Below are 20421 nucleotides of genomic sequence, written 5' to 3' on the forward strand. Positions count from 1 at the left end.
ACCACTGAGCTAGCACCCACTTATGACATGGGCTTCCTGACGCTTACCTCCAGAGGAAACTGGCAGTGGAGAGGATGGTTAAATTGGGATGCCTGGAGGGCCCGCAGGGTGGCTTTAAAAATAACTCTCAGGCCGGCCACAGTGCCTCACGCCTGTAATTCCAGCACTTTGGGAGGCTGAGGTGGGTGGATCACCTACACTCAGGAGTTCAAGACCAGCCTGGCCAATACGGTAAAACCCCGTCTCTACTAAAAATACAAAAATTAGCCAGGCGTGGTGGCACGTACCTGTCATCCCAGCTACTAGGCAGACTGAGACAGGAGAATCGCTTGAACCCAGGAGGCAGAGGTTGTGGTGAGCTGAGATCACGCTACTGCACTCCGGCCTGGGTGACAGAGCGAGATTCTGTCTCCAAAAAAAACCATAAATAATAAAAATAACTCAGTATGTGGGCAAAGTGGGGAGAAGAGGGAGTGACTCACAGGTCCCTCAACAACCACTGGAGTAATGGAGCAAGTGGAGGGCAGGCTGTGCCACTCTGCCACTCTCACAGGCACCTGGGACTCTCAGGACAAGAAGAATGAACCAGCATCTCCAGCCCTGCCTGGACCACTGACCCTCAGCCCTGGTCCCCAAAGGTGGCACTAAGTGCTCACTTCCGTACCATTGCTCACGTGCTGCCTTCTACCAGATGCCCCACCCCGAATGCTCCAGCTGGCTAGCTGCAACTCAGGCTTCAAGCTTCCGCCAAGGTGTCGCCTCCTCCTGGAAGCCTTCCTGGACTCCCCATCCCCTAAGCTGGGACAAGTGTGCCTCTTCCATGTCCCATTAACATCTCCTTCCCTGCAAATATCGTAGGAACCAAAACTGTCATTCATGCACTCAATTTCTCAAGTGCTCCTGTGAATCAGGCTCCAGGGAGCAAGCAGACGTGGTCCCTATCCTCGCAAGCCTTACAGTCCAGAGAGATGGAAAGATATAAACAGAATCACAAAATGGGTAAATTGTTACAATTCTTTGCACCTTGGTTCTAGGAGAATAACAAAGCAACCAGACCTGACAGGGTGGCAGGGAAGGTCAGGGAGGGCTTCCTGAAGGTGGTGATGGCTCAAGATGTGAAGAACAAATATAAATTAACTCTCTGGGTCTCAGTTTCTCCCACTGTAAACAAGCGAAAAAAATCGCTATGACTGCCCCCACATAGCCACCGTGGAGCTCAAAGGAAGGAACAGATGTTGTAAGGACATTGTATCAGGGAGAAACAGTCTACGGAAAGAGCTGGCGGCTTTTAATTTTTAAATCTATCAGGGTGAGGCACACAGAAGGTGACAGTTGGGAGGGGCTGGAATGGGGCTGGTGATGGTGATGGGGTGGGGACAGGAGTATTTTGGGAAGCTCCAAAGCACAGACACAAACAGACTTGGGGTTCGGGGAGGGGGAGAGACGGTGCCGCAGCCCTGCAAGCTGCGCCTGGTTCTATGCTGTGGCCAAACCTTCCTTCCCTGCTGAATCCTGTCTCTTTCCCTCCCCACACCCTGGGCTCCGGTCACACATGCCATTCCTCCTGCGTGACCCAGATGACTCCCACCTCCTGGTCCTGGCCCATGCAGTCCCCTCCACTTGATATCCTCACCCATTCCTAGCTCTGTGTCCAGCTCTGGAAAAATCCCCCAATCCTCCAGGGCCAAGTCACGTACCCCTCTCCGCATCCCTTTCTGAGCTCAGCAGTCCATGCAGGTTGCCCTCTGCTGAGCTCCTAGAGTAACACCTGCTGCATCAGGCTCTGGAATCAAACTCCCAGAATTCCAATCCCAGCTAATCCATGCGTGATCTTGGGTAAATCCTGTCCCTTCTCTGAGCCTCAGCTTTCCCATCTGTGAAATGGGTGATATTAGCATCTGCCTCACTGGCGTTAAGATAATACATTTATTTATTTAAGTATATTTTTAGGGATAATGTGTTGCCCAGGCTGGAGTACAGTTATGCAATCATGGCTCGTGGTAGCCTCGAACTCCTGGGCTCAAACAATCCTCCTGTGTCAGCCTCCTGAGTAGCTGGGACTACAGGTACACACCACCATGCCTAGCTAATTTTTTTTTAAATGTTGCCCAGGCTGGTTTTGAACTCCTGACCTCAAGTGATCCACCCGCCTCGGCCTCCCAAAGTGCTGGGATTACAGGCATGAGCCACTGTGTCCAGCCAAGATAATACATTTAAAACATTTGGCACAATAGCTGCTGCATGCTTAGTGTTTTATACGTTTGTTTTAAGTCGTCACGGCCAGCATTTATCTATAAAATGTTGTTTACTGATTGCCTAGCGCCATGCCTTGGGGTATGATCTCATCTAATCTCCATAGTATTTCTGTGAAATGGGTACAATAACCCTCTTTACTTTACAGATGAGGAAACTGAGTTCTGGTCAGATGAAATGACTTGCCCGCGAGCACAAGGCTTGGAAATGGCAGGGCAAGATTCAAATCCAGGACTGTCCTTCCTGCACTGAGCCTAGCATACAGTAGGTTTGTTCTTTCATTCAAGAGACCCCTATGGGTGTTTTTCACAACTGGGTGCTTTACACACTTGAGCTCAGAGAGTCACAACTACCATGCATTGTAGGTGTCATTGTTATCATCCCCATTTTCCCAATGACGCAGCCGTCCTGGGAGATGCAAACGCCATCAGATCTGTGAGGAGGCTGGAACTGAAATCAAAGTCTTGTGTTCTGGAGCCCCACATTGCAATGAAGACCCCAGTACCAGGGCGACCAATGCACCTGCTCCCTTAGCCCTCTGAAGTCGAACATCACAGTCACAGTCAACTTGCTGCTCCCAGAGCCAGGGGACAGCGGCATCTGCCAGCTCCACCTCTGCCTTTGGCTATCATTTTTCACAGCACATCTCTCCCTGCATGCCCAGCACCACCTGGCACCCTTTCTGCTCCACATCGGCTCCCCAAGACGAATCATGGTGACAAAAAGAAATGTCCTATCTTAAATGCCTTTTACTAAATGAAAGAATCCAATCTGAAAAGGCTATGTACTATGCAATTCTAATAATATGACATTCTGGAAGAGGTAAAACTACGGAGATGTGAAAATATCGGGGGCTGCCAGGGGTTGGGAAGAAAAGAGAGATGAACAGGTAGAGCATGGGAGGTTTGCAAGGCACACTCTCCGCATGACACTGTGATGGCAGATGCATGCCATCAGACATTTGTCCAAACCCACAGAACGCACAGCACCAAGACTGAACCCCAGTGTCAACTGCAGACTCTGGGGGATAAGCGTCCATGTGGGTTCATTAACCCTAACGAAAGTACCACTCTGGCTGAGGACGCTGACAGTGGCGGAGGCTACACGTTTGAAAGGGTTGAGGATATATGGGAAATCTCTGCACCTTCTGCTCAACTTTTCTCAGAACCTAAAACTGGTCTAATAAGGCTTTAATAAGTCTTAAATACAGACTTCATGGAGGTGGAAATAAGAAAGCAATGTCCTTTCCTCACACTGTCAGTCATGGAAGATGTTAGCAGGGATCCCGACTTTCAGCAGACAGGCTAAGCGCCTCCTTCTCAAAGGGATCCCCCGTGCCTGCAGTCCACCATGACCTGCAATGGGCTTTGGAGCTTTTGTAGAGAAGGTGTCTGGTGGTGTCAGCTCAGAAATCTTCCCTGCCACCTCCCCAGGGGGACATTCAGGGGAACATTCTGTCTCTGGCCTGTCTCCCATCTCTCTCCTCCTCACTTCCTGCTCCCTTGCCTTCCTTCAATGCTGCACGTTCCTCCCTGCCTCAGTGCCTCTGCTCCTGCCATTCCCTCTGCCATTCCTAGTTCTCTACACAGCCTCTTCTTTTCATCATCAAGATATCAACTCAGGCTGGGCGCGGTGGCTCACGCCTGTAATCCCAGCACTTCGGGAGGCCAAGGAGGGTGGATCACCTGAGGTCAGGAGTTCGAGACCAGCCTGACTAACATGGTCAAACCCCATCTCTACTAAAAACACAAAAATTAGCTGGGCATGATGGCAAGTACCTGTAATCCCGGCTACTTGGGAGGCTGAGGCAGGAGAATCGCTTGAACCCAGGAGGTGGAGATTGCAGTGAGTCGAGATCGTGCCATTGCACTCCAGTCTGGGTGACAAAGTGAAACTCCATCAAGAAAGGAAAAAGGAAAGGAAAGAAAAGAAAGAAAAAGATATGAGATCAAATGCCACCTTCTTAGAGAGGCCTACCATGACTGCCCAGGTAAGCTGCCGCCTACCCAACTCACCCCAGCCTCTCTCCCCACTGCATTGCTGTTTTCTCATCCATTTCTGAATTCATCGCATTTCTTCATCTGTTTGCATGGTCATTATCCACCTCTGCCCTCTTGGCTGAAGGTAGGGATCTCACCTGCTGTGCTCACTGCTGTCTCCCTCGTGCCCAGCAGAGAGCCTGGCATACAGTAGGTGCTTAGCAAATGCTGGTGAATGCATCAGAGTTTCCTGTCCTGGACCCCTCTCACAGGCAGTTTCAGGACAGACGTGCCCCCGCCATTCCTGCCCACACCCTTCCATCTTTCCTGTCACTTCCACACAGCATAGATAACAAAAACAAAGCCACACAGGGGTGGCCTACAGCCCTCGTCATGGGAGAGGTGGGAGTGGGGAGGGCGGAATGAAAAACGATAGAGCCTGTGGACCTTTAGAGTGTTAGAAAAATTCTTCCTCCAATTCCTCGCCACATAACCTGCCCTAAATGTGGTTACTGAGGCTTATGGAAGAAGCAAACACCACTAACTTAGCTGCTGCCAGCCTGGCCCCAGTTAATCGTTTACTGGCTTGCTATAAATAGGCACCACCATTGTTCTGTGACAGTGTGAGGGCCGGCCAACCTGGCTGGGGTTCCTACAAACGAGCCTCCCCTTATCACCCTGCCCAGGTTCCCCAGACTCTCCTTGACCAGAAGGCTCCCCCTGGGCCTGATTCCAAGGCATTCTCCCGAGGACATCCTCGTATAAAGGTCCTTCAGGCTGCCACGCCCATGCACAGGAGAGGACGGAGCTGTGAAGATGCTCTCCAGCCTCCTTCCATCCCCAGAGAAGGCTGCCTGCACGTTTTCCGTTCCCAGCCCACACCCTGGAGACTGGCCAGCCTCCTCCTGGGTGCCTGCCCACTGCTTGCGTCTGGCTTCCCTGGCAGCACCCCCATCTCCACAGACCCAGGGGCCTCATGGATGAGGAAGATACACGCAGACTCGAAGCCCACCCAAGATCCCTGGAAGATGGCCAAACTTGGGGGCGTGGAGGGGAAGGTGGTTTGGGCAACTGCAGAAAACGGAAAAGGAAATTCCCAAATGGTTGCTTAAAACACACACAGGTACATCAGACAGTACTTATTATCTTTCTGGAGCAGGACTAACCACCTCCACCTGACCTTAGAGGGAGGAGCAATCCACTAAGTGTGTCTAACACTGGTTTCAAATCCTGTCTCCACCTCTTACCAGCTGTGTGACCTTGGGCAAGTCACTTCACTTCTCTGTGCTGCAATTTACAGTTATTTATCTGTAAAATGGGATAATAAATAGAGGCAGAGGGCCTCAAACAGGACCCAGCACACAGCCGATGCCAGATCAAGGGAGGTAGTCTGGGTAAGTAAAACCATGAACAGGTCAATCTCTGCTATTTCCTGGATGACCTCGGGCCTCAGTTCCCTCATCTGTTCCCTCTGATGGTTTTTGGGTTTGCTTTCTTTATTTTATTTTATTTTTATTTTATTTTATTTTTTTGACACGGAGTCTCGCTCTATCGCCCAGGCTGGGGTGCAGTGGCGTGATCTCGGCTCACTGCAACCTCCGTCTCCCGGGTTCATTCCATTCTCCTGCCTCAGCCTCCCGAGTAGCTGGGATTACAGGTGCCTGCCACCACGCCCGGCTAATTTTTTGTATTTTTAGTGGAGACGGGGTTTCACCGTGTTAGCCAGGATGGTCTCAATCTCCTGACCTCGTGATCCGCCCGCCTCGGCCTCCTAGTGCTGGGATTACAGGCGTGAGTCACCGTGCCCGGCCTGGTTTGCTTTCTTTTAACATTACATACACTAATGCATACGAAGTACATAGCATACTGTCTGGAACAGGATAGGCTTTTTGGGAAACCCTCTATACCTGTGCTGTCCCACATGTTATCATCAGCCATACGTGGCTATTGAGTACTTGAAATGTGGCTAGTGTGACTGAGGAATTGCATTTTGAATTAAATTTAAATTTCACTTGATTGAAATGTAGATAAGCACTTATGACTCATGGCTAACATACTGGGACAAGGCAGGGCTGGACAAAGTAGGTGCCCAATAAATGCTGATTATAATTATTACTGGGGTTGTGATTATTATTTTATTTTATTTTATTTTTGAGATGGAGTCTCGCTGTCGCCCAGGCTGGAGTGCAGTGGCAAGATCTCGGCTCACTGCAAGCTCCACCTCTCGGGTTCACGCCATTCTCCTGCCTCAGCCTCCTGAGTAGCTGGGCCTACAGGCACCCACCACCACACCCAGCTAAGTTTTTGCATTTTTTAATAGAGACAGGGTTTCACCGTGTTAGCCAGGATGGTCTCGATCTCCTGACTTCATGATCCTCCCGCCTCAGCCTCCCAAAATGCTTGGATTACAGGCGTGTGCCACTGCGCCAGGCCGATTATTGTTATTTTTATCAGAAAGCTATCATTATTGGAACTGGTTTAGAAACCAAGAGGTACGAGTTCATTTCTAGGCACACTGAGGACAGGGAACTGTATTGCAATCATCTCTTTATCACACTAGGACAGTTCCTGCAGGGGGTAACAGATGTTTTGGCATATCCCTCTAAAATTCATATTTCAAAATCCTAATCCCCAGGCCCGGCGTGGTGGCTCACACCTGTAATCCCAGCACTCTGGGAGGCTGAGGCAGGTGGATCACCTGAGGTCAGAAGTTCGAGACCAGCCTGACCAACAAAGTGAAACCCATCTCTACTAAAAATACAAAAATTAGCTGGGCGTGGTGGCAGGCACTTGTAGTCCCAGCTACTCACAAGGCTAAGGCAGGAGAATTGCTTGAACCCAGGAGGCAGAGGTTGCCGTGAGCCGAGATCGCACCATTGCACTCCAGCCTGGGCAATGGAGCGAGACTCCATCTCTAAATAAATAAATAAATAAATAAAATCCTAATCACCAAAGTGGTGGTATTAGGAGGAAGAGCTTTTGGGAGGTAATTAAGTCATGAGGGTGACTCTTGGATGCGATTAGTGTTGTTTTTTTTTTTTCTTTTTTTTTTTCTGAGACAGAGTCTTGCTCTGTCGCCCAAGCTGAAGTGCAATGGCATCATCTCAGCTCACTGCTACCTCTGCATCCCGGGTTCAAGCGATTCTCCTGCCTTAGCCTCCTGAGTAGCTGGGATTAAAGCCCACCACCACACCTGGCTAATTTTTGTATTTTTAGTAGAGACAGGGTTTCACCATGTTGGCCAGACTGGTCTCCAACTCCTGACCTCAGATGATCCACCCGCCTCAGCCTCCCAAAGTGCTGGGATTATAGGCGTGAGCCATTGCGCCCGGCTGGGATTTGTGCTCTTATAAAAGAGAACCCAAAGACTTCTCTCACCTCTTTCCGCCATGAGGACATGATGAGAAGTCTGCAGTGGAAGAGGGCCCTCACCAGATACCAACCACGCTGCCACCCTGATCTCAGACTTCCAGCCACTAGAACTGTGAGAATTCCTGTTGTTTAGAAGCTACCCAGTCACGGTACTTCGTTATACCAGCACCAACCAAGACATAGGGTGATGCTGAACTGTATTTGGGTATTTGGGTGGTGGATTCCTTAGAGGTCCTGACAAAAGCTGAGGATACTCGTGGCCAGGCGCGGTGGCTCACGCCTGTAATCCCAGCACTTTGGGAGGCTGAGGCGGGCAGATCACGACATCAGTAGTTCGAGACAATCCTGAATAACATGGTGAAACCCCGTCTCTACTAAAAACACAAAAATTAACCAGGTGTGGTGGCACGCGCCTGTAACTGCAGCTACTCCGGAGGTTGAGGCAGGAGAATCGCTTGAACCTGGGAGGCAGAGGTTGCAGTGAGCTGAGATTGTGCCACTGCACTCCGGCCTGGGCAACAGAGCGAGACTCCATCTCAAAAATAAAAATAAAAAAGAAATCAATTTTTTATCTTCACTTTCTCTTTTCATTTTATTTTTATATGTTTATTATCATTCTAGCTAGTTTTATCAGGGTTTATCCGACTTGAAATGCATGGAGGATGCAGCTGGCTAACAAACCCTACTCTGCTGTTTCTCAGCTCTGTAGTCCTGGTTCAGTTTCTTAGCCTCTCTGAGCATCAATTTCCTTGTCAGTAAAGAGCAGCTGCTACTTGTACTTCTCTGTAGGAAGGTTGTTTTGTGGATTAAATGAGAGACAGCAAAGCACTTAGAGCAATATTTGGTATATGGTAGTTGCTACAATTCTAATTTGCCAAGTAAGCATAATTTACCAAATAATAATAATTAAAAAGGAATTCATTCAATGCCCCAAGTATCATTGAAACTGGCCCAACTATCCCGTAGAACTAATGTTCATGGTTTCTTTTGAATAAACATAGAATCTGATCCTCCCAGTTTTAAAACTTCAGAAAGTTACATTTGTCTTATCTGAGTTCCTTTCTCAGGAAACCAAACATCAGGCCTCCCCCAAGGAATTGAAACTTACAAGATCATTGCATCTGGACAAACAGATCAACACCCCTCACCCACCATGACTGCCTAAGCCACCACCTGCTTCCTGTTGACCAACTCCTTTTCCTTACCCCTCTCTAATTCCAGTTTTATTGCATGCACTTACATTTCCTCCCTGCTATATAAACCACTGAGTTTAGTTGGTCAGGAAGATAGATGCGAGCCTGACCTCCCATCTCTTCTGCTGCAGCATCCTATTAAAAGACTTCTTCTTGGGCAATATTTATCTCAGTGATTGGCCTTCTGTGTGGCCAGCAGCAGGACCTAGGCCGAAACCCTGGCATTTTGGTAACATCACCAAGTCTCTTGAATTCTCAGGGCTTCAGCTATCCATTTTCTCAATGAGGCCTTACTGCAAAAGGAACTGTTACTGTTCTTTGTAAATACCCACAATCTGAGTTCCTGCAAAATTGTGCAAAGAAATAACATAGAAATATATTCATCTCATCTTCTATATCACTAAGTGAAAAAAAAATACACTGCCCCACATCTGAGTTTAGCATTCTTAGCCCCCTTGCCCAGGGGTGCACAGCAACCAAGTGCAGGGCCAGGAAAGTCACCAGGGACTCTGAGTTCCTTAGGCTGAGGGACTCTCTCCAGGAGCTGATGGGCAGCCAGCCCCAGAGGGAAAACCCAGCTGCCCTCCCCAGGATGGTGATGCAGCCAGCCAAGACTCAGCCCACTAGAGGTCTTGTCCTTTTGGATCACAAGAGAGATCTCTTCTGACTCATTCCACAGCACCGCCCTGGGGGCTGTAGCACCCCCACGTCTGGGCTTACCTAGAGATAGCAAGATCCTGTGCTGAGGGCATCTGTAAGTTCAGATGCGACCAGAAAGGGCAGCAAAGTGTCCTTCTGGGACTGAGTCCAGCTTACTCCCAAAAAGGTGAGCCATGCGGTGTGCCTGGCCCCTCTATAAATACTGCCAACTGCCTGATAGTGACAGCATAGTGGTAGCTGAGGCCCTTGCTGTTTGACACACGAGGAAATGAATGTCAAAAGGGTTCACGCAGCTACTAAATGGCATGGCCACAATGTGAACGTAGGGCTGTCTGGTTCCAAAATGTGGCCTTCTCCCTGATCCCACGCTCTCAGTGGAGCTTGGAACCCTGTGTGGGTTTTGCTGGTTTTAGCTTCAGAGTGATACAGAGGAGGACGGTGCAGCCAGACCCCTTGCTGTACCAATGACAACCTCTGTGACCTTAGGGCGAATTCCTTGTCATCTCTGTGCCTCGAGTTCCTCATCCATAAAAGAGGGGGTGTTATCTATTTTGTGGGGGATCAATAATTAAATGAAGTCATTGATATAAAATGCTCAGTATATGCTAGTTTTGTGTGTGTGGTTTTTTGTTTTTAAAATCTTTATCCCATTAGAATGGTGTTAGTTAAGCCCTGATTTTCCTTGAGTGAACTGAAGGCACTCCAAAAGTCTTACCAGCTATTTAGTTTTAATTAGTCTTAAATAAACACTTGGCAAATTCAGAATGGAAAAAACAAAAGATTTGGCTCTCAGAGAGTGACGCTGGCCAAATTAGATGAGTTGAGGTTCTTGGAATCCTGGAGCTGTCCAACCTCGTCCACTTAGAAAGCAGGAAAATGAGATCTTGAGAAGGGACCTGTGAGAAGCCACACCCATTGTTGGGGTCAGAACTGGAACAAGGACAGGTCTCCTCACTTCCCATCCTGGGCTCTGCAGACAGCAACTGGGGGCCCTTAAGGGTGACCAAAATGCCCTTTCCTACCGGCCAGCCAGCAACAAATGCTACCACCAGCTCCTGGAGCACCTCATGAGGTGGCTGGGGGAGGCCCAGCCACATGGTACAAGAGACACGGCCAAGCAAGCCAGGGGCCCTCCTGCCAGCCTCGCCACATCGAACCAGGGTGCCTAAGCTGCCGCATATGCTCATCACTAGCAAAAGCTCCCAGAAGCCAGGTTGCCAGACCTGAAAAAGCATCAAAACGCTTCAGGTGGATATGGCTGCATTATTCATGAAGAGCGTTTCAAAGCTCTCTTAAGCCGGCAAACACGACATACGCAAGCTGATGTGAGTCAATCCTGCCAGCATCAGAAAGCCCCAAAATAGCCCACCTGGCATTCCTGCATTCATTCAAGCACACGCATTTTTGGAGTCTCTCCTTGGCACAGTGGGGCGAGTAGTGGGTGGGGGGCTGAGATTCCAGCCCAAGAATGGAAAGCTCAGCAAAGGCAGACATTTCCTGTCTTATCTGATGATCCGGTGTCTTTGCTTCCTCTCGACTTGTCCCCAAAACTTGCCTGTTCCTTTCCTGCTCAAAATACTCCCATGGCTCCTATCTCACCCAGAGTCAAAGCCAAAGCCTTCGACGGACAAGGTCTCGAACAATCAGCCTCCCGCTCTCGCAAACCTCATCTCTACTCTTGTTTTCTTCACTCCAAGCCTCACTGGCCTCCCAGCTGGTCTGTTCCCAACTCACAGCCTCTGCATAAGCTGTTCCCTCTGCCAGGCACACACTTCCTGCAGATGTCGACACTGCTCCCCTTCCTTCCTTGAGGTCTCGCTCAAACGCCATCGCATCAGTGAGGCCATCCCTGACCACCTCCTCTGGCAAGCCTTTCCCATCCCTCTCCAGCTGTTATTTTCCTTGGAGCCCTTGTTACCTTTAATACATATTTATCGTTTTCTCTATATGCCCTTCTGCCACTATACTGTACACTGAATGAGGGCATATAAGCAACGACTTTGCTTTACTCACTTCTCAGTCTGCAGCTTCTAGAACAGGGCCTGGCACATAGTGGATGCTCGACTAATATTTGTGTAAGGAAGAAAGACGGAAGGAGGGAGGCAGGGAAGGAGGGAGGCAGGGAGGGAGGGAAGGCAGTGGGGGAGAAAGAAAATAACAGAGGGAGGGAGAAAGTTTTCTTCTAAGAGCTGGCAGAAACTGTCTATCCTGGTCCCTGCTATTAGATGAAACTGCCTGAAGTACAGTCCTAATCAAAACCCTCCCTTGCTCATAAATCTTCTATAGCTCCCCATTATCCACTGTGGGAAGTTCAACTGTCACAGCCTGGCACGTACAGCCCCGCACAAGCTGGAACTAATGGACCTTTCCTGTCCCATTTCCTTCCCCAGCATTTGCCTGAAGCCAAGCTGTGTTTTCAGGGACTTTTCTGAAGCTCACAGCTCCCCACCACTGCTCACTGTAAGCCAAAGTCATGAGATCTCGGCAATGTGAGGTTTGAATCCTGACTTCCCCACGGACTGACTGTGGGACCTCAAAGCGAGCTGCGTAACATCTCTCTGCCTCCAGTTCATCGATCATGGAAAGAGATGATGATTCTCTCCTTCATGAGGAGTGAAGGGGATAACGCTCAGAAAGTTCACGGCACAGTGACCAGGACAGAGGAAGCCGGAAGCCCCCAGCAAACAGCTAGGAAATTAGGAATGTCTATTTTTTTTTTTTTTTTTTTTGAGACAGAGTCAGTCTCTGTCACCCAGGCTGGAGTGCATTTACGCCATCTCAGCTCTCTGCAACCGCACTCCACCTCCTGGGTTCAAGCGATTCTCCTGCCTCAGCATCCCAAGTAGCTGGGATTACAGGCACATGCTACCACACCCGGCTAATTTTTGTATTTTTAATAGAGATGAGGTTTCACCATGTTGGCCAGGCTGGTCTTAAACTCCTGATCTCAAGTGATCCACTTGGCTTGGCCTCTCAAAGTGCTGTTACAGGCGTGAGCCACCACACCCAGTCAAAATTTCTTTTTCTTTTTTCTTTTTTTTTTTTTGAGATAGGGTCTTGCTGTTGCCTTGGCTGGAGTGCAGTGATGTGATCACAGCTCACTGCAGCCTCAACTTATTGGGCTCAAGGGATCCTCCTGCCTCAGCCTCTCAAATAGCTGCAACTACAGGCATGCACTACAATGCTCGGCTATTTTCATTTTGTTTTCTGTAGAGATAGGGATCTTGCTGTATTGCCCGGGCTGGTCCCAAACTCCAGGTCCAAAGTGATCATCCCATCTTGGCCTCTCAAAGTGCTGGGATTGCAGGCATGAGCCACCGTGCCCGGCCAGGAATTACTAGTGTTATTACATAGTCCATTCTCTCTCCTATGGCCTAAGTCCATTTTACACATGAGAAACTGAGGCATTCTGAGGAAGTTTTCCCAAAATGACATGGCTAGGGAGCCAAGACTTCATTCACTGCCCCTGCCCACCCCTGCCCCGGCTTTGGACTCCCAAGTATGCATCCAAGACAATCTAAAAGCAGTGAGAATGAGTTTTTCAAGAATAGGACATTCATATCAGAGCAGCCTAGAGAAGGGAAGGGCGCGGTGGGTGCAGGATGGGTAGGGTCAGCAGGGAGCACAGCGTTGTCATTCTGGGCTGGCCACTTCTTTGTGCTGCTAGTGGTGGTGGGCTGAGGGGGTGTCTTGTGTACTGCAGGAATGTGAGTAGCATCCCTGGCCTCCTCCCACTAGATGCCGGTGGCACCCCCAACTGTGACAACCAAAAATGTTTCCAGACATTGCCAAATGTCCCCTGGAGTAGGGTTGCCAGATTTAGCAATACACACTCATACTGAAAACTTACTCACTGTTTATCTGAAAGTCAGATTTAACTGGGCGACCTGGTAGTTATCTGGCAACCCAACCTAGGGACAGGAGAGAAAACTGCTCCCCTTCATTAAGAGCCACTGGGTCCCAGTAAAACTGCGGAGTCCCCATGGTAACATCAATTGCTTCTCTCGCTTTCCTCCAACCTTCTTAGCAAGTCCTGCCTTCCTCTCCCACCTCATCGCCCCTAACCCAGAGGCTGGAAGACTCAGCTCTCCAAACAGGCTCTGTTCAGCAGCTGTGACGAGGGCTCCACAATTACAGCCCTTCCACCAGCTCCAGTCTGCAGAGCTAAATGTAGCTTCCCCTCCAGGACCTGCCTCATCTCCCTGTCTCCTTCCTGGGGTCTCATCTGCCTGCCACCAGCCCCTGCATTCTCCCTTCCAATTAAGAGGCTTTCTAGCCCCAGCCCAGAGGCAGGAAAACAAGGCAGTTAGTCACTTTGCTTCCATTATCAACTGGCATCACATGGCTGGCTCCTTTAATGGCAGTTGTCATGGCAACGGGAAGCCAGTCCCTGCTCGCTCCGGGAACCAAAACAAAATTAAGGGTTGGCAGGGAGGGTAAAGGAAGTCAGGAAGGAGCCAAGCTAGAGCTGGTGAGATTTAACTGGAGGAAATCATGCTGAGGCCACGCTGTTTGCAGCTGAGGCCACCTTGTTTCCAGCTTTCTCTTGGTGGCACTACGGACAGAGGAAAAAAAAAAGGATGCTTACCCTGGAGGAGCTCAGGCTAACGTGATGGGTGTTCTCGCAGGGTTTATCCTGCCAGCTGAATCATTTTCATCCCCATTATGAATAAACGGAAACCCACACACTGATAAAGGTAAAGACAGATCTTGTCCAAGATCGTGCAGTGAGCAGGTCATCAATTTCAGCTCCATCGCCTTCTTTCCCTGTTCTCCATGTCCTCCCCATTCCTTTCCCCTTGCTTTTGGGATAAGACCATATGTTCTGCCTTCTCTGCATCTGCACCTTTCTCCTTTCTGTCTGCTCTGGTCACTTCGGTTCCTTCAAATTCAGTGTTCCCTGCAGCCACAAAGCTTCTGCATGTACAAAACCCTCGGCCAGAAATGGTTTTTCTTAGTGTCTCTCAACCCCCTCCCCACCTTCAACTGAAAGTCCTCCTCATCTTGCACCTGTCTTCTGAAACATCACATCCTGGGCCCTTGCACATGGTCAGTTGTCCGTTTTGGATTCTTACAGCCCCGGGTGCCTCTCCTTCACATCTCTGTGCACAGCCCGTAATTATCCTTGTAATTGTGATAAAGTATCTGTTGGGAGTGTGTTTCCTCCACTGCAAGCAAGGTCAACCCCAGGAGGACAGGGACAGGGCCTGTCTACAAGGGGCCTGTCCCTGCTATATCCACAGAACCTAGCCCAGGGTCTGACACACAGCCCTTAGTAAATAAACGCATCTGGGATTGGAATCCAGCTCTAGTTGAGCCCGAAGTTCCTTCTTGACCTGCCTAAAGGGTGCTGGGTCCTACTGGCTCCCCAGGCCAGCACTGGACAGTTTCCAGCTCCCAGCCTCTGCCGGCCCCTTGGTGGCTGCAGTGGCTTTGGCAAACCTAGCAGAGCTGCCCAGAGATGTCAATTGTTAAGGCATCCCTTCTAGAAAGAAGGCTGGAAAAACAGATATACACACAGAAGACAGATATACACACAAGACACATGTAGATATGTGTACACAAAATGCAGTCTCTGGGTGAGGCTGTGACAGGCAGAGATGTGGCTCCTCTGAACCCAGAGAGTGGGGAGGAGGACCTGATCTGACTCTCAGATTTCTAGGCAAAGAGCTTTCCCTTCTATTCCACTGGAGACTGGTTCTCTGACACTGAGAGAGATGCCCCCTCAAAGAGGTAAGCAAAGGAAGGTAAGGACAGGAGAGATAAGCTTTGGGGGGAACCGGGTTGTTGCCATGTTCTTAGGGTACCTATGCTAAATAGGAACTCAAAGACAGAAGACCAGAACCTGTTCCCCCACACTGGTTCTGTGTCCTTGAAATGCCATTTATTGTCTCTGGGCCACAGTGTTCTCATCTGTACAGTAGAAACTACTACCCACACATTCTGTCCAAGGTGTGCTACCGTGTAGATTGGGATGAGCATGTTTGTGGGATGGGAGGGCCAGAGTGTGGCTCTGACATCAAAAAGACCCGGGGGGTAAGTCCCAACTCAGTCCCATCTTGGCTGGGTGCTCTCGGGCAAGTTATTCCCCCTCTCTGAGCCCAAGACCCAAACTAGACTGACACGGATCCGACCTTAAAGGACACTGGTACCAATGCATCCTTCCGCAGATGGAGAAACTGAGTCCTAGAGAGGAGAAGGGACCTATGCAGGAAACTGGGGAAGATGGTAGCTGAGCTTGGACCTGGGCCTCAGCCAGAGCCTTCCCCAGATGTCTTACTGGTGTTCTCTTCTGCCTGCAGCCCCCTCCCCAGTTCAACCAAATATTGCCTTAAAAACAAAGCTATCCCAGGCAAAAACATCTTGGGGGCACATATTACATGCAGGTCTGGTTAAATCATGAACAAAAAGACAGCAGGTGCTTTGTAAGGTACATGCCCCTCCCCTGAAATAGTCACAAGAATGTTGTTAGTCTGAGTTCTGTTGAAAAGAGGTTCTAAGCCAGACACGGTGGCTCGCGCCTGTAATCCCAGCACTTTGGGAGGCCAAGGCAGGCGGATCATGAGGTCAGGACATTGAGACCATCCTGGCTAACAAAGTGAAACCCAGTCTCCACTAAAAAAAAAAAAAAAAAAAAAAAAAAAGTAAAATTAGCTGGGCGTGGTGGTGGGCGCCTGTAGTCCAGCTACTCGGGAGGCTGAGGCAGGAGAATGGCGTGAACCCGGGAGGCAGAGTTTGCAGTGAGCGGAGACTGTGCCACTGCACTCCATTCTGGGCCACAGAGCGAGATGCCGTCTCAGGAAAAAAAAACAAAGAAAAGAGGTTCTAGACAGACCTCCCTTGGAGTACTCACAGGAGTCTATACAAAGGCTGAGCTGAACACTCCTGGACCTTTCTGAGGGATCCAATATATTTTGCATGTCTCATTAGAAAATGCTAGAATGTGCCAAACAGCCCTGGAGCTCATTCTTTAAACAAAATAGGACATGCCACACACAGACACACATACACACAGACACATATTCATGCTCCCCAAGGAGGGAGGGGCAGCAACAGGTCCAAGCCTCCAGGCTGCCCTTGGTGGCTGTCTGCCACTGTGCAGGGAAGGACGGGTCATCAGTGATGCTTGATGCTGCCACCTCAGCCAACACCCCCAACACACATACACACGCACATGAGCGCGCACACACACACACACACACTGAAAGCAAGGCCCAGAAACCAGGCCGGCCCACAAGGTCTGCTGCCACGCAAGGCCTTGGGCTAAGTGCTGATAAGGTTAAAAAGTGACAAAGACACAGCAGCAATGGGGTCTGAGGCTGAAGAATGAGGAGGGCAACACACAGACACACGCACACACACGGCGTCACAACCCTAGTTATTCACACAGACTCATGCATCACATGCCACACACCCACTCAAGATACACACGCACAGTCACAGCATCACTCATTCACACAGACTCATGCACCACACAATACACACACATAGAGCCACTCTCACAAAAACAGATACACAGACACACATAGATACGTGTACACACAATGCAAAGAGATACTTAGGTATCTCCAGACAGACACACAGACATTCTCATATGCACATACTCACAGCCACAGGTCCTCACCCACGCAGGCGTACACACCAGAGCACACAGTCCAGGCATGGAAATGCTACCCCAGGCCCCAAGGACTACAAATTCGCCCTGTCTATGGGGTTGTTGGAGGTCTTTGGTCATGAGCCCTAAAGATTAGACTGCGCCCCTGCGCAGACCCCAGGGAGAGTGGAGGGGCAGAGAAATGGCAGAATCTCTCTGATTCTCACTCTCTGAGTGTGTGGGGTGGGAGGTGAAGGACCCCTACTGCCAGGTGAGCAGCTCACTGACCCGGGACTCTCAGGGAGGGAGTCCCCTGGCTCCTGGAAGTGGCTCCAAGGACTGAGAATTTGGGGGCTGGGGAGGGAGGCTTTATTTTCCCTCTCCCTTTTCCCGAAGGGTGCCCCACCTTCGGCAGCCCCATCAGGGCCCCTCCCCCAGCACACCCTGTGGGGGGTCCCCCCACTAGCTTGTCTCTCTTGGAAGATTGCCTTCCTGAACCGCACCCACCTGCTTGCTCCTCCACAACAGGAGGTTCTACTGGGACATAGCCAGGTGGGCCCCACACCTGGAGGGGCCTCACGCTGCATCCGCCCCCGCACAAAGCCTCAAATGAGCCAAAGCCTCCCCACGCCTATACCGACCCCCAAACTCCCTCGCTGCGCCTCCTGCCCTGCGGGAGGTCAATGCCTACCCAGGTGAGTCCCACACCTGGTCTGGCCGCCCCCCCCCCCCCAACCGCCAGAGGCCACCCTTCCACGGAGGCTCTTTTCCCGTTTGGCTGTGCTGCCCCCTGCCCGGGGGAATCCTGCCCAGCGCCCCCACCCCGGCACCCACCTCCTTCTTGACCGTGCGTAGAAGCCTCTGTCGGGTCTCCGCCTCTGTGGGACAAGACGCGAGAGCCGCGGGTTAGCCAAGGGTGGGTGCGGGGGCCGGGCGCTGCCCTCCCGCCGCCCCCGTGTCCCGCAGCCCCTTACCCGCCGGGGCCGAGGCCATGGCTCCGAGCGCTGGGTTCCGAGTCCCGGGAGGCGGTGGTGGTGGCGGCGGTGGTGGCGGCGGTGGCTCCTCCGGCCTCGGCGCTGCTGCTGCAGCCGCGGCGGGGCGGGGCCGAGCGCTGAGTGACGGCCGGAGGGCGCCCGACGTCAGGACCCGAGGCGGCCGCCCCACCCCTCAGGCAAGCCACCGCGCGGTTGGGCGGTCGGGTTGCCTGCGCCAGGAGCCTTCGCGCCAAGCACGCACGCTCGCTCCCGCGCACCCAGCGCCCGAGCCTTTCAGGCTCCCCCACCCTCCACGCCAGCGCTCAGGTCCCTCCCTGTTCCCTGGGGCGAGGAAGGAAAGCGTCCTTCCTGAGCCCTCCTCTGTGGGCCAGGCTCCAGGAAGTCGCAGGAAATGGTGGGACTACTACGGACATTCTCCAAGCCTCAGTTTTCTCATAAAATGGGTATAATGTGGTATAAAATGGGTATCATGGGTCTCAGAACGATCTGAGACTTAAGTGAGATATTGGATGTGAAGCCCTTAATACAGACCCAGGGGGAAAGGCCAGCGAGCATAAATGTTTGCCACTGTTACTGTTATTATTATTAATTATTATTATTGAGAGTCTTCCAGCCGGGCGCGGTGGCTCACACCTGTAATCCCAGTACTTTGGGAGGCCGAGGTGGGCGGATCACCTGAGGTCAGGAGTTTGAGACCAACCTGGCCAACATGGTGAAACCCCGTTTCTACAAAAATACAAAAATTAGCCGGACATGATGGCAGGGTGCCTGTAAACCCAGCTACTGGGGAGGCTAAGGCAGGAGAATCACTTGAACCTGGGAAGCAGAGGTTACAGTGATCCAACATGGCGCCATCGCACTCCAACCTGAGCGACAGAGTGAGACTCTGTCTCAAAAAATAAAAACTACAAATACAAAAATTAGTCAGGCATGGTGGCATGCTCCTGTAATCCCAGCTACTCAGGAGGCTGAGGCACGAGAATTGCTTGAACCCTGGAGGCGGAGGTGGCAGTGAGCCAAGATTGCGCCAGGGCACTCCAGCCTGGGCAACAAGAGTGAAACTCCATCTTCAAAAAAAAAAAAAGAGTCTTCCAAGATACACTGGTTCTCCATCCAGGAGAGGCCGGGACTTAAGTGGCTCCCTCCCGGACATGCAGTTCGCTGGAAGAGGGGGGTTTTCTCAGGAGTCTGGCCCCAACAGGAGGCACTTGTCAGCCAGGATCTCCGAGGCTGAGCAGGCAGTGGGCTCTGTGAGAAAAGGCTTGTTCCATCGAGAGCCTCTGGTCACCCCAAGTCCCTAACTGTATGCACCCAGAATGCAAGTCAGGTCAATATTTAGTGAGCACCTACTCTGTGCCAAGTGACTGTGCTAGAGATTTCTAAGTGAGCAAGACAGACAAAGAGCTATACCCTCATGGAGTTTAAGAGACAGACAACAAAATACATAAGCAAAGGACAGACCATGCTGGAAAGTTCTGGAGAAAAATTAAGTAGGCAAAGGGGATAGGGAGGGCCCAGACCCCTGGGGATCATATTCTGAAGAAGGGTGGTTGAGGGAGGCCCCACTGAGCAGGTGGGTGACATTTGAGCATAGAGGAAAAAGAGTAGGCCATGGGGATTTCTGGAGGAAGAGCAGTTGAGTCAAGGGAATGCAAATGCAAAGGCCCTGAGGAGGGAGTGTGTCCAGTTAAACAGTGACAAATGGCAGAGATGCCTGTGGGGCTGGAGTGGTGTGAACAACGGGGACAGTGGTGGGATGTTGGCCCGAGAGGTGCAGGGCCAAGATCCTGTATGACTTTGATGGCGACGTTAAGGATTTGCAATGCCTTTTAGGGTCCCCCAGTATTCAGGCCTTCCTTCAGAAGGACTAGGGGACAACTTAGAGTGCCTCTCCCTGCAGTAGTGGATCCACAGCCCCCTTTTTCCCATTGGTCAGTGTCAGGGGTCTCTGATTGCAAGCCGCAGAAGCTGACTTTGGCTTCCTTAGGCAAAAGGAAATAAACTGGAAAGATAATGTGTGATCCCAGAGCCCATGGGAGCCTGGAGAACTGGGAAATGGGATGAAATCAAGGCAGCTCTGGAAGGCCAGAAAGGGGATCTCTTGGGAAGATTTGGGCTGGCAAGGACGATGTGGGCCCGGTTAGGGCACTGCTGCGCTGGTAAAGAGAATGCCATTCGTTCAAGGTTTTCATCCTATGGAGGGAGCGCCTGATTATTCTGACCTGGGACACGAGCCTGCGCCTTGGCTCAGGGAGAGGTGTCTCAGTCACAAACGCCTACTCCACAATCTCCAGCAAGCCCCCAGGAGAATGGGAAATGGCTGCTTGGCAGCAAAAATAATCATATATTGCGCACCTACTATGTGCCAGGCACTG

The 20421-nt window shown here is 50.9% G+C and overlaps 1 protein-coding gene across 3 annotated transcripts in view; it reads right to left on the reverse strand.

Annotated features, from left to right (window-relative positions):
• SGSM1 (small G protein signaling modulator 1) overlaps nt 1-18170 on the reverse strand; it is a 119668-nt gene extending 101498 nt beyond the window's left edge. For 2 of the 3 annotated variants that reach the window (XM_007975205.3, XM_007975204.3), the window contains exons 1-2: nt 18026-18170; nt 17886-17929 (exon numbers count right to left, since the gene is read on the reverse strand). In XM_007975205.3, the coding sequence (XP_007973396.2) occupies nt 17886-17929; nt 18026-18044 (63 nt within the window). In that variant the 5' untranslated portion in view covers nt 18045-18170. Of the gene's footprint in view, nt 1-4031; nt 7448-17885; nt 17930-18025 lie in introns of those variants that run through there. The other variant, XM_073006866.1, reaches the window with a different exon arrangement.
• Between the last annotated feature and the right edge of the window lie 2251 nt (nt 18171-20421).

This window comes from Chlorocebus sabaeus, chromosome 19 (genome assembly GCF_047675955.1).
Source record: "Chlorocebus sabaeus isolate Y175 chromosome 19, mChlSab1.0.hap1, whole genome shotgun sequence".
Classification (NCBI taxonomy): Eukaryota; Metazoa; Chordata; class Mammalia; order Primates; family Cercopithecidae; genus Chlorocebus; species Chlorocebus sabaeus.